Source organism: Hypomesus nipponensis, chromosome 2, assembly GCF_054491055.1.
Source record: "Hypomesus nipponensis isolate SF chromosome 2, ASM5449105v1, whole genome shotgun sequence".
NCBI classification, from domain to species: Eukaryota; Metazoa; Chordata; class Actinopteri; order Osmeriformes; family Osmeridae; genus Hypomesus; species Hypomesus nipponensis.
The window spans coordinates 11,308,531-11,323,146 of record NC_140362.1 but is presented as its reverse complement, the minus strand read 5'-3'; the positions used below and the strand labels follow the sequence as shown (position 1 = coordinate 11,323,146).

Below are 14,616 nucleotides of genomic sequence, written 5' to 3'. Positions count from 1 at the left end.
GAAAACTTGCACCAGTTCATAAATTTGACAATTGCGCTAAGACAATAAAGTTAAATTTATTATACAAAGCAACATTCACAAGTTAATGGAGGTCTTTCACATGATCAAAAGCTGGTCCGTTCAAGAGGTAATACAGAAAGTAAAAGGTTTTGACAAAGCAAAACAAAGTAGTAGAAAAAAACCCAACTAAGAAACTATTACATAACTTGTTTGTTTGCTCACACATTTCATTAAACTTGTTTAGGAAGGGGGATTGCATGTGGGGTGATGGGTGGCAAGTAACTGACACAAAGGTGAATGGCGTGATGGAAACTACAGTAGCACACTGTAATTCTTAAAAATATCTGCTTAGTCCAGTCGCTGGCCATTTAAACATCCATCTTAAAAATTCTGGAAAGCAGCCTTTCAAACAATGTATTACAACCCTCAGATATTAATCCATAGTAAAGGACATCTGGTTCCTTTCAACGCTTTCACAGCATTTTATAAACTAGAATATTCATGAAGGTTCTCCAACACAGGTGTCCAGCTTCCATTGCTTTCCATTACTTGTTAAACACCAAAGGTAAAAGTCCTGTCCAATGAGCGAGGATGTCATGTTGCTCAGTTGATGCATGAGAGCAGCTACATTAATCTCCATTTTCATCCACAGTAAAACGCCCAAGGTTCATTCAATACAAGTTGACAGTTCCTCACTTAGCAAGTGTCATTTTCAATTGATGCAAATTAAACAAAAATTGAGCTTTCACCATTGAAACAAGTATATGGTGGTGGGGCCTACTTAGAAATGTATTGTCTTGCTCATACAGTCAGAAAAGACTATAGATATAAATGTATAGTAGTAGTGAAAGTTGCAGAGCCTCAGCTGACACCGAAACAATGGAATTGGTGACATTGAAACAACAAATTAGTGACAAACTTCACTATTCACCTTGGCAAGTGAACGTATTTATGCCAATGAATATAATACCAATGAAGATTATGGTTGGAGAAAACAATTTTCCATTTTGCGGGTAGAATTTGTGTCAACATAACCTTCAAATGCTGTTGTATTTTCCTTGCAGTCAATCTGCTCATGCCCTCTTGAGAAGTGTACCTTGTTCATAATTAAGACTGCAGACAGAACTGAAACCAGACATTTAATTGTCTAACTTTTGTCTAGAAAGTGTTTGGTGAAGAGGAACAGCCAATAAAGTTCATAAAAAATAAATAAATTAATAAAACAAAAGCAAAATGCATTAATCTGTTGGGATGAATGTAGATTCAGTTGGAGACTGTAAAACACAAGGTTGGTGGTGGGAGGCAATAGAACAGAGGAGTTGGAAGCAGTGTTAAGTGAGATAGAACAACAGAACCATTACATATCAAAAAGGGGGAAACACTCGTTGACGCTACGACAAAAACAAACTCACAAATATGAGCAATTAAAAAAGAGACAGAAGAGTCAACCACAGATCAGCGAGGAAGTCTTTGGAAAATAAAGGGGGGGGGGGGGGGGCTTCACAGTTGAGACCTCCTCGGGCTTCTGTCCTGGTATAAAAGTCCTGTGAGCGAAGACCTCAGTTGAAAAATAGGGACCAAGCGTTGGTGTTGTGTTAGAGGGACCACTATAAACAAGCATTAGGAGTCTGTTGAGGTATTAAGAGGGTTTGGTGGAAGGGCTGGGCACGGTTCTGTGTGGTTTTCTCAAGTCTGCCTGTTTGTTAATGGAGGAGGCCCACCACACACGCGCGCACGCACAACCAACCAAACATCAAACAAACACACACTTTCTCTCTCTCTTTTCACATGATGCCGTTGGTGAGGTACTGGAAACCGTCATAGAGCTTGGTGGTGATGGAGCGCATGGAGCCGTCCACCATCTGCTCCACCAGCACCTGCAGCTGCTCCTCCGTCAGGCTCATGTGGAAACGTTCTTTCAGGGTCCGGATGGTGCTGGAGCCGTGAAAGCACGGCAACTGGGAACCTGGGGGAGGGAGGGAGGGACAAAAAGACGAGGAGAGGAAAGGGTGGTGATTTGGGGAGAGGGAGAAGGTTGAGATGAGTTGGGGAGGGAGGTGGTGATTAAAGCCAGGGTGTCGAAAGGGGTAGAGATGAGTGGATAGGATTTGGACAGAGGCGGACATGTGTTATGTGGTGTGTGTATGTGGTGCATGGAAGGGAAGCCCAACGAGAGGAAGGTCAGAAGATGAACTTTGGCTTGGATAATAGTAACCAGACCGTTTGTCCCCCCCCCATCCATCCATATCCCCCATGTGTATTCAAGAAGTAGACAGAAGGGGAGAGCAGAGCCTACCTTGCTGCATGATCTCCACTATCTGGATGACTTTGTCCATGTGTTTCCGCGCAGCTATCAAGCCCTGCAGCATCAGCATCTTATAGTAGTTGAACATGTCTCCATCGAGACCTCCCATCACCTGAGAGACGGAGAAACCGCAGGGTCAGAAGAGGGTGGCAGAGAAACAGCACTGGAGCGGAGGGGAGAAGGAGCCGGAGCAAGTGAGATCAAGCAAGAGAGGGAGAGAGAATAGGAAGAAATACAGGGAGCCATGAGGAAGACAAGCTCGTCTTTCGAGTTTCAAGTCACGTTCCCATGCTGGCCGTGTGACTTACGTCCACAAACTCGCTGGTGAGCTTGAAGGCGGAGGTCTCGAAGCCTAGGTTGCGCGGCGAGCTGGACAGGATGAAGCCGAAGTCTATGTGGATGATGTGCCCCTCCGCGTCCAATAGGATGTTCCCATTGTGCCTGGGGGGAGAGAAGGAGGAGGTCAGAAGAGAGGGTCAGGCGAGAGTTACCTAAAAAGCGTCAATGTGCAGCCCAACACAAACTCCCAACACATCAGAGAGGGGGCGGGGTCAAGGAAAGAAAAGAAGTTTGGGCAGTGGAAAGAGAAAAAAAAAAGTACAATTTACCACTGAAAAGAGAGGAAAGTCGCTCTTAGTAAAACACGCCATCTCACCTGTCTTTGACCTGCAGCAGGTAGCAGATGAGGCAGTAGCCGGCGCAGCTCTGGACGAAGTTCCGCTGGGCGGTGAGGAAGGCCTCGGTAGTGGGGCTGCCGTGCTCCTGCAGGAAGTAGTCCATCAGCGACAGCTGGCTCTGCTTCTTCACCTGAGCACGCAAGGAAACAACGTTCACAGAATCAAAAAATTGAAACAAGCACTCGGGAGTTGGTGAAGAATCAGGGTCCATAACATCCAGTGAAACAAGAGGAAGAGGAGAGCCTTGAAAGGAAAACCAAATATGAAAAGCATGTGGTGGGACAGGGCTACCTGGTGGATGGACACGGCGTTGACCACGGGCTCAATCATGCCGCTGTCGCAGGAAATCACCAGGATCTTGTAGGGCTTGATCCACAGGGGAACGCGTTCCTGCTCCCAGATGCTCTGCAGGATGGACAGACACAGAAGGTTAGAGCGGGGTCAAAAAAGGATGCCGTTCTCAGCTTATTGATATGTAGCAGGATCATAGTATAGCATGGGCTAAAAAAGTTGAGTTTAGAATATTTTTTCCCTTGACATTTCGAGCGCTTCAGCCCCAGAAGCAGTAGCTTATCAATATCAAGGAACCCCAGCCGAGCTTAGGGCTGAGGTGGGGTACAGTATCTACCTGCAGCTGTTTCAGCACTTGGAAGGCCAGGAGCTCCTGTCGCAGGTCGTCGCCACACTTGACGATGACGGACAGCAAGCGCCAGTTAGGGAGGTGACCATAGGGGGAGCCATCCCTTATCCGCCTGCCAGATGAAGAAGAGATGAGATATTGTGAAAAAACGTCCAATTCTAAAAACACTTTTTTTTGAATTACACAAGACTTGTCTCTGGAAACAGGAGAAAATAAAATAAAATCTGAAATACAACACTCAGATGTGTCATCTCATATTGCACGACGGAATGAAAGGAAGTCTTTCTCTTTCCATAGTGTGCAGTGATAAGTGTTAAGCAGTCTCCCATATTACAGCGCAGTACCCGCCTGGCCCTCCAGGGGGGAGTCAGTACTCACCGGACCTTCTCCTGCCAAGGCTCTTTGAGGGCCACAGCAGATGGGTCCTCGGGGTCCCTCTTAAACGTGGTGGGGGCTTGAGCCAGCTGCTCCGACAGACGGCGCCTAGCAACAAAGAGACAGGAAGAGAAAGTTTTGTTTTAAGAAATGCACATCCTGAGGCAAACCTCCAAATCTAAAGGATTTTTCTGAAACACCTGAGGAGCTTGTCAGGTGCATTAAACCAAACATTGTGACAAGATTGCCCTTTGTTCTTCGAGCAAAAACTTAATCTACATGTACCTTATATCTCCGGCGGCGATGAAGATGGGCTCCTTGCTCTCCAGGCTGGTGATGCTGTCTACTGAGAACTGGGAGATGTTGTCACAGCTGTTGGTGTGGATCTCGGGAAGCTGAAAAACAGACGAAGGCCATAGTCGCATTAGAGCCGAACGGAGAGCGTTATTAGCGACAAATGCCAAACTGGTCTGGTCGCTCCAGTGAGACGCACCTCCACCTGAAGCTCCCCGATGTCGTCCACCGACCAGGCCTCGTCATCGTTGTCGTAGTTGGGGACCATGGAGAAGCTCCCCGCTCGCTGGTCGGCCGTGATGCCGCAGTCCGGCAGGTTCTCCACCGAGCGCGTGCTGCGGATCCGTGTCTCCGGGATCCGCACGGGAACGTTGGACATCTCAAAGTTCTCGCACTCCAGCACCTCTACGTAGATAAGGTACGGGGCCTGGAGAGGGACAAACACCAGGGTTTTAAAACGTTACGAGCGGTCAAATGTTGGATGTTGCAGGGGTGTGCGTGTGTCCTCCCTCACCTTATCCTTTGAGTTTAGCACCACAGCCTGTGTGTGCGGCACGCGCACCACGTGGTGGTCGAAGGGGGCGGTGGGCAGCCAGACGCGGGCGGGCAGCTTGTGGTTGAGCAGCGACAGCTCCGAGATCAGACGCTGGGTCTTCTGCTCCTTGGTGGGCAGTGTGGCCAGGCGCTTGCCGATGCCCATCAGGGACTTGATGAACTCTCTCTGGGGCGTCAGGCGCACAGGCTGCAGGGAAGGGAGGATGAGACAGGCCAATGTGAGATGTATGATGTTGATCCTGTCAGGGATGCTTCACAGAATGTCGTTGAACCAACAATTTACCTGGTGTAATTGTTCATACTGTTTGAGGGATACAACTGTAATTGTAATGACTTGGCCAACAGGTCTTGACAAGAACCCACTACAACACCTCTTTTCCCCATTTGACCAAATGTGAAGCAAGTCAGAGCCCCAGTGAGCAATTACTTCAGCAAATTATCCATAAATTATTGAAGAGCCGGCATAGTTGAGGATTCCAAGTTAAACAATGGACAAACCTGGAAGGCCACCTTACTAAGGCCTGTCGTTAATCAATCACTTTGTTACCAAACTTGACAAAAACACCAAATCATTCAGTTGAAACTGCACAACCATTGATACAGAAAAGAAGAACTTAACTTCAACACCTGTTTTAGTAAATTAAGGCATTAAAGCTTCAATCATCAGGAAGGAGTTCACAGTTGAGAGACAATAAAGTCAGAGAACAGCAAAACCTGCAATACCAGAAATTTGACCCAACAAAACCACAAGACATTTTCAATGACAGGAAAAAAAAATTGAGAATTTGTCAGAAGAGTGGAGATTTATAAGCATGACAATTAACGTGGGTGATACCAATAATAATTCCAAAGAGGAGATCAACAGTCCCGAAAGTTTTTTTCCAGTTTTTTTCTTCTTCTTAACAGCCCATCCATGTACATGCTTACAAATCCCCACCATGCACAGTTGAACCCATGACCCTTAGCTGCCAGTGGAAATGGCTGGGATCACACAATGCACCACAGGGAGCGCTGGTGATGACGGGCGGTAAACTTACTGTCCCAGCCTCCTGGTGGAGACTCTCAGTCGAGCTGGAGCTCGAATCCTAGAGACGGTCAGGAGTTAGAGGTCTTAGTTACGGTGCGAGGTGAGGGGCGGAGAACAGGATGAAGACACCAAGTCATCGTCGCCAGGAAAGGGCACCAGATGTTTAGGCATTGACTGAGATCAATGGGGTGGATAATAGCGAGGGCTCACCAAATTTGTGTATTTCATAATCAGGTAAGACACTGGTAAAGCTTTATGTACTAAAGCTTTACCAGTGTCTTACCTAAAACTGAAGTTTCGGACTTGGGAGTTGATGGAGGTTATAACCCAACATCGCGAGGAATTACGAAGCACTGCTCGTGGAAAGGATGCATACTGAATGCAAAGTCATCCTGGCCTGAAGAGCATTGGGATGAGAGCCAATATCACATAAGACAAATCTCCTCTGTTTAATCCCCTTAGGGTAGGGCAACGAGTTCTCAGTGCCGTGTCATCCTCCTGTCCCTGTACAGTGCGCTGTGTCTGGTGAAATACAGACCGTTCCTAGGCACCAACTACAGAACTGCTGTTAGAACTGAGCACTTCTAGCCCTTGATTATCTGCTGTACTTACTTACCTACATGCACCATTTGTATTTCACTTTGGATAAAAGCTCCTGCTAAATGAAAAGGTCAGATGTAAATGTTAAACATTTCTGTGATGCGGCTGGTCTTTCACCACTGAGCTATCATGGACTGCCACAAACTGCCTTCAAATTGCTTGATGCAGCTTCTGAATTCACAAACTCTTTAATTACTTCTTCTCACTAAGGGGGGGGGGGGGGCTGCCCATTCCCTGCTGTTGTCCCTTGGTCCTCTTTTAGTCTTTCCGGAACATGGTGTTCTTGAGCCCAGTGGATGTAGGGAGGTGGCATTGTGTGCCTCAGCATTCCAGAGTCGGAGGAGAAATCACAGTGAGATTAGAGAACAATCGAAATATGGTACTCGATCTAACTCATTAGACCAAGGCTCAAATGACATCTACAGCCAGAGACTGGAAGAAACTGAGCGAGGTGAGAAGTGAAGAGAGAGATGTGAGACCTCACTTAAGATTTAAAAAGGAGAAGCACAGAGCTCTTCCAATGAAAGAACAACCCAACATCAAACTTTTCTGAATCCCATTTCAGAGTTTTGTAATGGTTCACTAATTCAAGGCCAGTGCTCCTACCGATAACTCGTTAGCTACATTAATTATTAATAATTATTTTAGACACTAAGAGCAAACAATCTCTCTTTTATGCCCTGTTCCAATGTTTTACCAAAGTACAGGCCAGGGCAGGGACATGCTTTCTCTCAACGTTGTATCTCAATGTTTATTTCTGCTGTCGCAATGAAGGCTAAATAAACTGACAGTATAATGATGGGCTCTTCCATTTCTGTGACCCCTTATATATTTAAGGTCCTTTTTCATTTTCATTGTTCTACCGTGAGTCTGATTGGTTGAAGGCCAGGTAGGAGTAATACTAAATCACAGCTTAATTACATATACACAAGATCAGAGATCAGCATATACTCTTACATAATGACAGCTTATCACTTTCAGGGGCGTGCGCTGATAGAGACAGTATTAACTATAGATGTACAGAGTCTCTCCTCATTCCCAGTGGTGGACAAAACACAAACTCCTATTCAAATATTTTCCTGTCTTTGATTCCTTATCTCCATCCAGGGCAGTCATAGGCTAAATTCAGTATTTAAGTGAAGGGTTTTACTGGCAGGACCGCCATCATGGTCGATCTGTGTCACAGGCACGCAGTGGTTTGTCACCTGACTAACCGGCTTAAGTGGAGGTCCCTTCATCATGTGACAGAACTTTGGACCACACAGGGTTTCAGTGTACAGAACCAGTGTTGTTTTCCACAAAAGACCACTACCCTCCGAATGGGGAGTGTAGAAGAAATCTGGGGTTTCTTATAAGCAGACGGAGACGATCACAGTACAAATACAATATGTGAATTCATTAATAGCATCGGAATCATGACCAGACAAGGCAGTAGCCGACTTATCGATCGTGATTAATATGAGCACGTAAGCAATCCCAGATTTCTTCCACAGCGGTAACACACGAGTCAAGTGAAAACATCCCCCTCCGCGGCGTGGGGGTGCATTCAGCACCAGCGCTCACCTCATCCTGGCTGCTCTCCACCTTGGGGTTGCTGGCCGTCCTCTTCAGGTTGCTGCTCAGACTGATGCTGACCGTGGCGTCCGACTTGGAGCGCTGGTGCGTCCGCTTGGAGGGCGACAGGCCATGCTCGCCGCCCAGCCCGTGCACGTGCAGGGAGGGGCCGGCGGGCGCCACAGGACAGAAGGGAGTCAGAGTCAGGGGCTCCCTGCGAGCCCGGGCGCCGGTTGGCTTTAGTTCGTCGGACAGGATGAGCTTGCGGAGTTTGGTGCCGCGCGAGTGGCGCTGCGTGGAGATGTGCATGTCGTCGGAGTAGGCCCCCAGCAGCCAGGCGCACTGCAGCGAGAAGGAGATGCTCTGACGACAGCGGTGAACCTGCGGAGACAGCAGACGTATAGGATATTAAAGCGAAAGCGGATGTGCTTCTGAAGAACCTGGTTTGGGCTCTATTCGGAATTGATCATGTATCGTGACGAAAAGGAAATGCGGAGTAAACAAATGACACCACTAAGACACTTACTGCTTCTGTGTTTACTAGGCTGTACACCCTCTCATGAAACTTAACTCTGGGGCAATCAGAACACAAACTCACCCATTACACGGATATCAGGGACCTGCTATTTACTTTACTTTATTTACTTTTGTCCCAAACTCACCACGTACGGCTTGATGGCATCTCCAACATCTTCGTCCATGTGTATGTACATGTTGAGCAGCTGTGGCAGGTAGAAATCCACCTCCTCGTGCCGGAAGCTGAACAGGCGGTTGCCGATGTAGGCCTGCACGCCAGGCTCCTTGGAGTTGTGCAAATAGGAGATGGCCATGGACACGTCGAACAGCTTTGACTCAAACAGACGCAGCAGCCACGACTGCTTCGAGGGATTGTGGCGCTGGCGCCGCCGGGCACTCTTCACAGAGCCTGCCGCCTCGGCATCCTCTTCTTCACGGACCTTCGCTGCTTTAATGATACCCGTGAGGCCATCCACGGGGGCGTCCGCGTGCCCGGTACCGTTGACTTGCGCGTGGTCCGTCGCGCTGCTCCCGCTCTCGGACCCTGACCCGTCGCCGTCACCCTTCAGCTGCTTGACCTTCTGCAGCACCTCATGGCAGGCCCTCTTGGCCACCTCAGGGTCAATAACCAGGCTCAGCTCTCCGACACCCTCTGATATGACATCCAGAGTAGGGCTGGGTGCGGCTGGGCCCTCTCCGGGGCTGGGGCTGGGGGTGAGGCTGAGGGCCTGCTGGTGGTGAGCGCCGGAGGAAGGGGAGGAGGGCAGGGAAAGGGAGGGGGAGGAGGAGATGGACACAGAGGGGGAGGCTGTGGGGGAGGGACTCAGTTTTTGCGGCTGCTCTTCTTCCTCTTGCTGAGCAAGTGGCTGCTCAAGCTCTGTGTCACCCATCATGCCTGCTCACCGCTCCACACAGCCACTGGGGGAGAGAGGTCAGGGACATGTCCATGTTATTTATTTATTTTATCACAAGAGAGGCAGAGAAAAACTGTAGCGAAGCTTAAAAGAGTTACTGTGCACACAGAGTGAGACAGAGAAGGTAGAGACATGGGGGGAATGTGGAAAGAACAAAACAAGTATAACTGGCTCAAAGTACAGCAGACCTTGACAGACATACAAAGAACTTGCATATGAATGTGCGCGAGAGAGGGACACAGAGTAACAAAAACAAAAGAATGGTATTCTAACACTACAATAACTGTTCGATATCCTTAGTTGTAAACAGGTCACACCAAACTTAAAATCTTTTTGGCACCTACTTGACTTATCAGTCAGAAATCTAGTCTAGGCCATAATGAGCAGTCCGTTTTTTTCTGCACAACTTACTTAAACTTATAAACATTCACTTCTGAATGTGATAACCAACCCTTCAGTGTGTGTTTCAGCATGTTTTAGGAAAAGAGTCAAAGAGAGCTTGTCCCAATATGTGCCAGGCATGTCACCATACGACAATCCATTCCCTAATCCCATTGAGCAGATTAGAAGCACTACCGAGAACACAGGCCAAAGGAAGAGGAGGCCAACTACATTAGGTAAGAAGGAGAGCAGAAGGAAATTAGATGAAATTAGAATAAGGGCAAACTCATTGCTGTCAATCAGCACACACCATATCTACACAAGCATCCAACAACTTCTGCCCGTATTCAACTTGCTCAAGTCTAAAATGGTAGTTTATATACGCTCTCTAAAGTTGCATAACTATGCACTGATGCTTTTCTCTTTTTTTTTATCATGACTGTTTACAAATTTGCAAGTTTAAATATATCGTGGTTGACCTCCCTTTTCTGTTCTGTTTTCCATGAATCCGTTTAAATTACCGAGAACTCAATGCTGACCAAACTGTAGCTAACCTAGACATAAATTACTCATGAAACTTATAGATCGCTATCTTAGTAAACGAACATTAGTTTAGGTGGTAACCATCTAGTTTAAATAAGTAGTCGTAGATTCGTTTACTATTTTGCTAAACTGTAAGCTATGAATGATGGCAAGAACAAGCTAGGCTAGTAGTAGTTGTGCTGCACTAACAACTAGCAACTGTTCTAGCTAGACAGCTAACTGGTGGGATAGTGAGCTAGCACTAGCAATGCTGGTAAAGCCATCTGTACATTTATATTATGGAATTAGATCGGACTTAGAACTACCTTTGAAATAGCGGAAAGTAGCTTCTGAAGTTAACATTCTTCTAAATAACCTAATTGATTGGCAACAAGATACTGTCAGCAGTATCAAAACAGCAAACTAGTATTAATTGTATTTTCACTAGCACTCATGCTAGCTAGCCTAGCATAAGTAGCTTACTGGCAAGGGTAGTTTATCTTCAGTACCCAGTTTGTTTCTTACAAGATGAAGAAAATGCATGCCAACACAGATGTATAATATAGAAAATATCCCTTATTTACACGTGCAACCATTCGCATTTACTTAGCTACAGTAGTTATCTGTGATGGTTTACTCAACTAGACTAGTTAGCTCTAGCTAGCAGTAGCTAGCTGCACAACAACAACACTAACTTGTTGCCTTCAGCCTTGTCGGTCTTTGAGAACCTAACAAGACTATCTACTGTATATGTCGTAATACGTAGCCTACCTAAAATGTCTTCGGTGAGTTTTGAGGTTTATCTTTTATCTCCAACTTCTCGGATCCATTTCGAAAAGCTGTCTCCCGACTTTACCACTACTCGGGGTAAATTGAGAGAAGTCAATGACATGCCAAGAGGGGCCCTTTCTTTGCCTAGCTTCAATACAGCTCTTTTCCGTTAGTTGTATTTCAACACAAAACAACCACTTAATTTAGAATAATAACTGGAATATAATTATAACTTAACTCATTAATCAATATAAGAGGTCAGGTGTGGTTATGTGCTTTCCTTCACAAGGACACGTTTGAAACATATAGCTCTGGTTTTCATATTGTTAAAAATACAAAGTTTACAATAACGTCATGCTATGTTAACTTACTGTTAGCATAACCTGGACAAAAAACGTGCCAGACATTTAATTAAAAAATAAGCTTAAACGCAATAAATCCTAGTAGCTGTTCGAATCATGCCTGAATTAAAATCAAGATACCTTCCTGCTTCAACCAGTGTTAGGCGCTAGTAAGCTTGTTCTTTCATATGCTGTACATTCCAAGGGATTTGGTCAAGACTCGGGCCAGGTGAGACAGCAGTATTTTACTATTCGGATTAAATAAATATAGTCACAAAAAGACATTCCATCCCAACACTGAACATAAGCTCCCTCATCAATAAAAGCACAACAGAGGATGTAGTACTTACTACGGCAGCTGAAGAATTTCAACCTGCCAAAGACAATGATGGTGCACTTCTACTTTACTTTTTAGATTGTTCGTTTTTAGGATTAGACATACTGTACTTTTCTACATTTTGATTGAAGATCTGTAGGCTGTACGTTTATTGTTTGTACCTTCCGTCCACAGTAAATTCTGTGTTTGTGTAAACCTACTGGCATACTGATTCTGATGGTTAAATCTGTATTTTTTATTCTTACATTTCTATTTTGGTGCAATACACATTTTAAGTGTACTGTCTGTCACGTTTAGCCGTTGTGAGATGTTCATATGCCAGTATAGGCCAATGTTTGCGGCTTTACTGATCAAAAGTATTATTGGGGTATTAAAACAATACAGCCATGATAATATCAGAAATGTTTTCAGCTATAGACACTTCTCAATGTTTAATATAAAAATAAAATATAGATATACATTTGGCCGTAGAACCATAGCCAAATGTCGAAGGTGCAGTCGGCTGGCCCCGGGATTTCTGAGCTTGTGGGCTAATACAAGGCCTCCGGGTTCTTTCAAGGGGCAATTGACTGCAAAACCGATTTTACCTTGTCATAGTTGAATAACGACAGTTCGGTGGGTAAAATAAACATACCGTGAATATCAAAGTCCATTGACACCTCTTTCCAATTCAAATCTCAAAAGAAAAAACTTGGCTGTAAAACGCTAGCTTTTCAACAAAGCTACCGGTCCTACGTAGGACCGGTGATCGCCCTCTTATTGGCTCTGGTCTGTATCTTTGTCACGCCCCCGAATTTACATCCAGACCAGCCCGAGATAGCGTCTATCTCCGATACTAGTTTACAGTAGCTGAGCGCTGCTCTGTGTAAGCTACTTATAAGGAATTACAAAGAAGAACGTTTTGAATTATAACAAGGATATTGAAAATGGACCACGGTCGTAAATGCTGTGTTCAAGGCTGTACAGGGAAGGCTAACACTCACAGTCTTCCCAAGGAGCCAAACATTCAACTGGCATGGCTGGTGTTGTCTTATGAGAAGATCCCGGCGAAGTTCGACACTCAATCATTCATTTGCTCTGAACATTTCACCCAAGACAGTTTTGACAACCTTGGACAATTGCAAGCAGGATTTGCTAGGAAGCTGAACCTGGAAAGAGGTGCTGTTCCGACCGTATGCTCATTGCAGCCGCCTATAAGGACAGTATGATGTTGTGCTAACAGTTATTAGTAATGCTAACGTTTCCTCTATAATATAGCATACCAGGTAGAATGCTAAATAGGTTTCTACACACATCAAATGACTCCAGCTAGACTAGCTGTAGTCGGCATTAGAAGGGAAGCTTCCGAAAAATAGCCAGAAAAGGAACGGCAGCCTGGCTTATTGCTAACGCCTGTCTAGATAATCTATTTGAAAGAACTGGAGAAAGGCAGGTGCTTGATACAGGATATGGTAGCATTGCTAGTAACTGTTACTAGTAGTAACACCTAGACTGTAGGCATGTAAACAAGTTTAGATTGCTAACGCAAGAGCATAGGTAGAATGTGTGATAATTTAGCCTAATTTATTGGAAATGGGGCTAACGTTGATTCATGTTCCTGACTGTGTTTCATTCAAATAAATAACCTGTGTAATGTAAATCTACAATTCACGATGCATGTTTGTCCAGATCTTGGTCATGTTATTTTTCAGCAAGTTATTTAGAGCTAGCTAGCTAACTGAAGCCGAGTAGAATCAGGACATGGTTTGGTTGCTAAGCTGTAGCCTAACGTTCTACCCACCCAAGTCAATCCAGTTTGCTTCAACAACAGAAGTGGAAACAAGTAATGTTATCATTTCAAATGATATATAGTCAATGTGTTGAAAACAGTGTTGTGTAGACACAATAGATTTATTTGCGCGTTTTTATTTCAAGTCTCCAACTTCGGTGTTTCAGCGAGTGCTGCTGTTGGCCGTGTTGCGTTTTTGCTCCCCAGCTTCACTCGTTGAAAACCAACCAATCAGCGCGCAGCTCATCTAAATATTAATGAACATACCATAAAAGGAGAAAAGCTAGTGTTTTTTTCCCCGGAACATTTCAGAGGATCTGTCAGTGGGCATAGAACAGCACCCGGGCCATTTTCAACCCAACCAATGTTACATACCCTATTTGGAGACCTTAAGGAACCGTGTGAAATACCCCCAAAAAACAGTCAATTGCCCCTTTCACAAAGTCAACTAGGAAGTTGTCTTCAGCTTGATTTCACCATTGGAGACCTCTACGTCAATTTGCATCAAAAAAGAGCCAGGCATAGAGAGACTATGCTGTTTGTTAGTAATCAGTTTTGACCAAAATCAAAATAAATTGTTATTTTATACTGGAAAATATGGAGAAAGTAAACAGCAAGATCACCAGTTATTATTATTAGGTGGCAAACACAATCTACAATCTAATTTTTTCCAGGAATAGTGGAGAGGTGGTCACATTATCTTCTCATCCAGATGCAACTATAACATCTGGGAGCTTACCTGCATGTGCACACAAGCTCACACAAACACGCACACGTCAGAATTTGAACCCAGTTTACTTATAATACACTGGGACAACATACAGTATGTTATATATTCTAGAACAGTTATTTTTTGTCTTAGGGACAATACATAAAGGGAGGATGAGGTTGGCAGGAACCCATATGATTGCATGTACATCACGCAGGTTTAGTCTTTATATGACGACACTAGGCTAGTTCACAGCTGGGTGCAACTCCATATTCTTTAGGGAACAGTTATATCAGTTAGTCCAGCTGGGATTAGACCGCTTGAGAATCT

At 45.1% G+C, this 14,616-nt stretch overlaps 1 protein-coding gene across 2 annotated transcripts; it reads right to left on the bottom strand.

Annotated features, from left to right (window-relative positions):
* Window positions 1-37: 37 nt before the first annotated feature.
* On the bottom strand, window positions 38-11,394 carry pi4kb (phosphatidylinositol 4-kinase, catalytic, beta). Of its 2 annotated transcripts, XM_084705898.1 has the most exons (14): window positions 11,132-11,394; window positions 8,690-9,461; window positions 8,037-8,408; window positions 5,884-5,931; window positions 4,806-5,033; window positions 4,491-4,718; window positions 4,283-4,392; window positions 4,001-4,105; window positions 3,611-3,734; window positions 3,274-3,387; window positions 2,961-3,112; window positions 2,614-2,746; window positions 2,297-2,417; window positions 38-1,966 (listed from the first exon to the last, which is right to left on the bottom strand). In XM_084705898.1, exons 2-14 carry the CDS (start codon window positions 9,434-9,436, stop codon window positions 1,785-1,787), a joined length of 2,664 nt encoding a protein of 887 aa, XP_084562024.1. In that variant the 5' UTR covers window positions 9,437-9,461; window positions 11,132-11,394; the 3' UTR covers window positions 38-1,784. The 2 variants fall into 2 exon arrangements, with proteins under 2 accessions (XP_084562024.1, XP_084562032.1); XM_084705906.1 differs by lacking the exon at window positions 5,884-5,931 and having other exon boundaries at window positions 11,132-11,391.
* Window positions 11,395-14,616: the final 3,222 nt, after the last annotated feature.

Coding starts and splice junctions, on each gene's coding strand:
- pi4kb (XM_084705898.1), bottom strand. CDS start 9,436: ATGATGGGTGACACAGAGCTTGAGCAGCCACTTGCTCAGCAAGAGGAA. Junction 5,932..8,036: donor TGGAGAGCAGCCAGGATGAG/GTGAGCGCTGGT, acceptor GACCGTCTCTAG/GATTCGAGCTCCAGCTCGAC. Junction 4,106..4,282: donor ATCGCCGCCGGAGATATAAG/GTACATGTAGAT, acceptor CTTTGTTGCTAG/GCGCCGTCTGTCGGAGCAGC.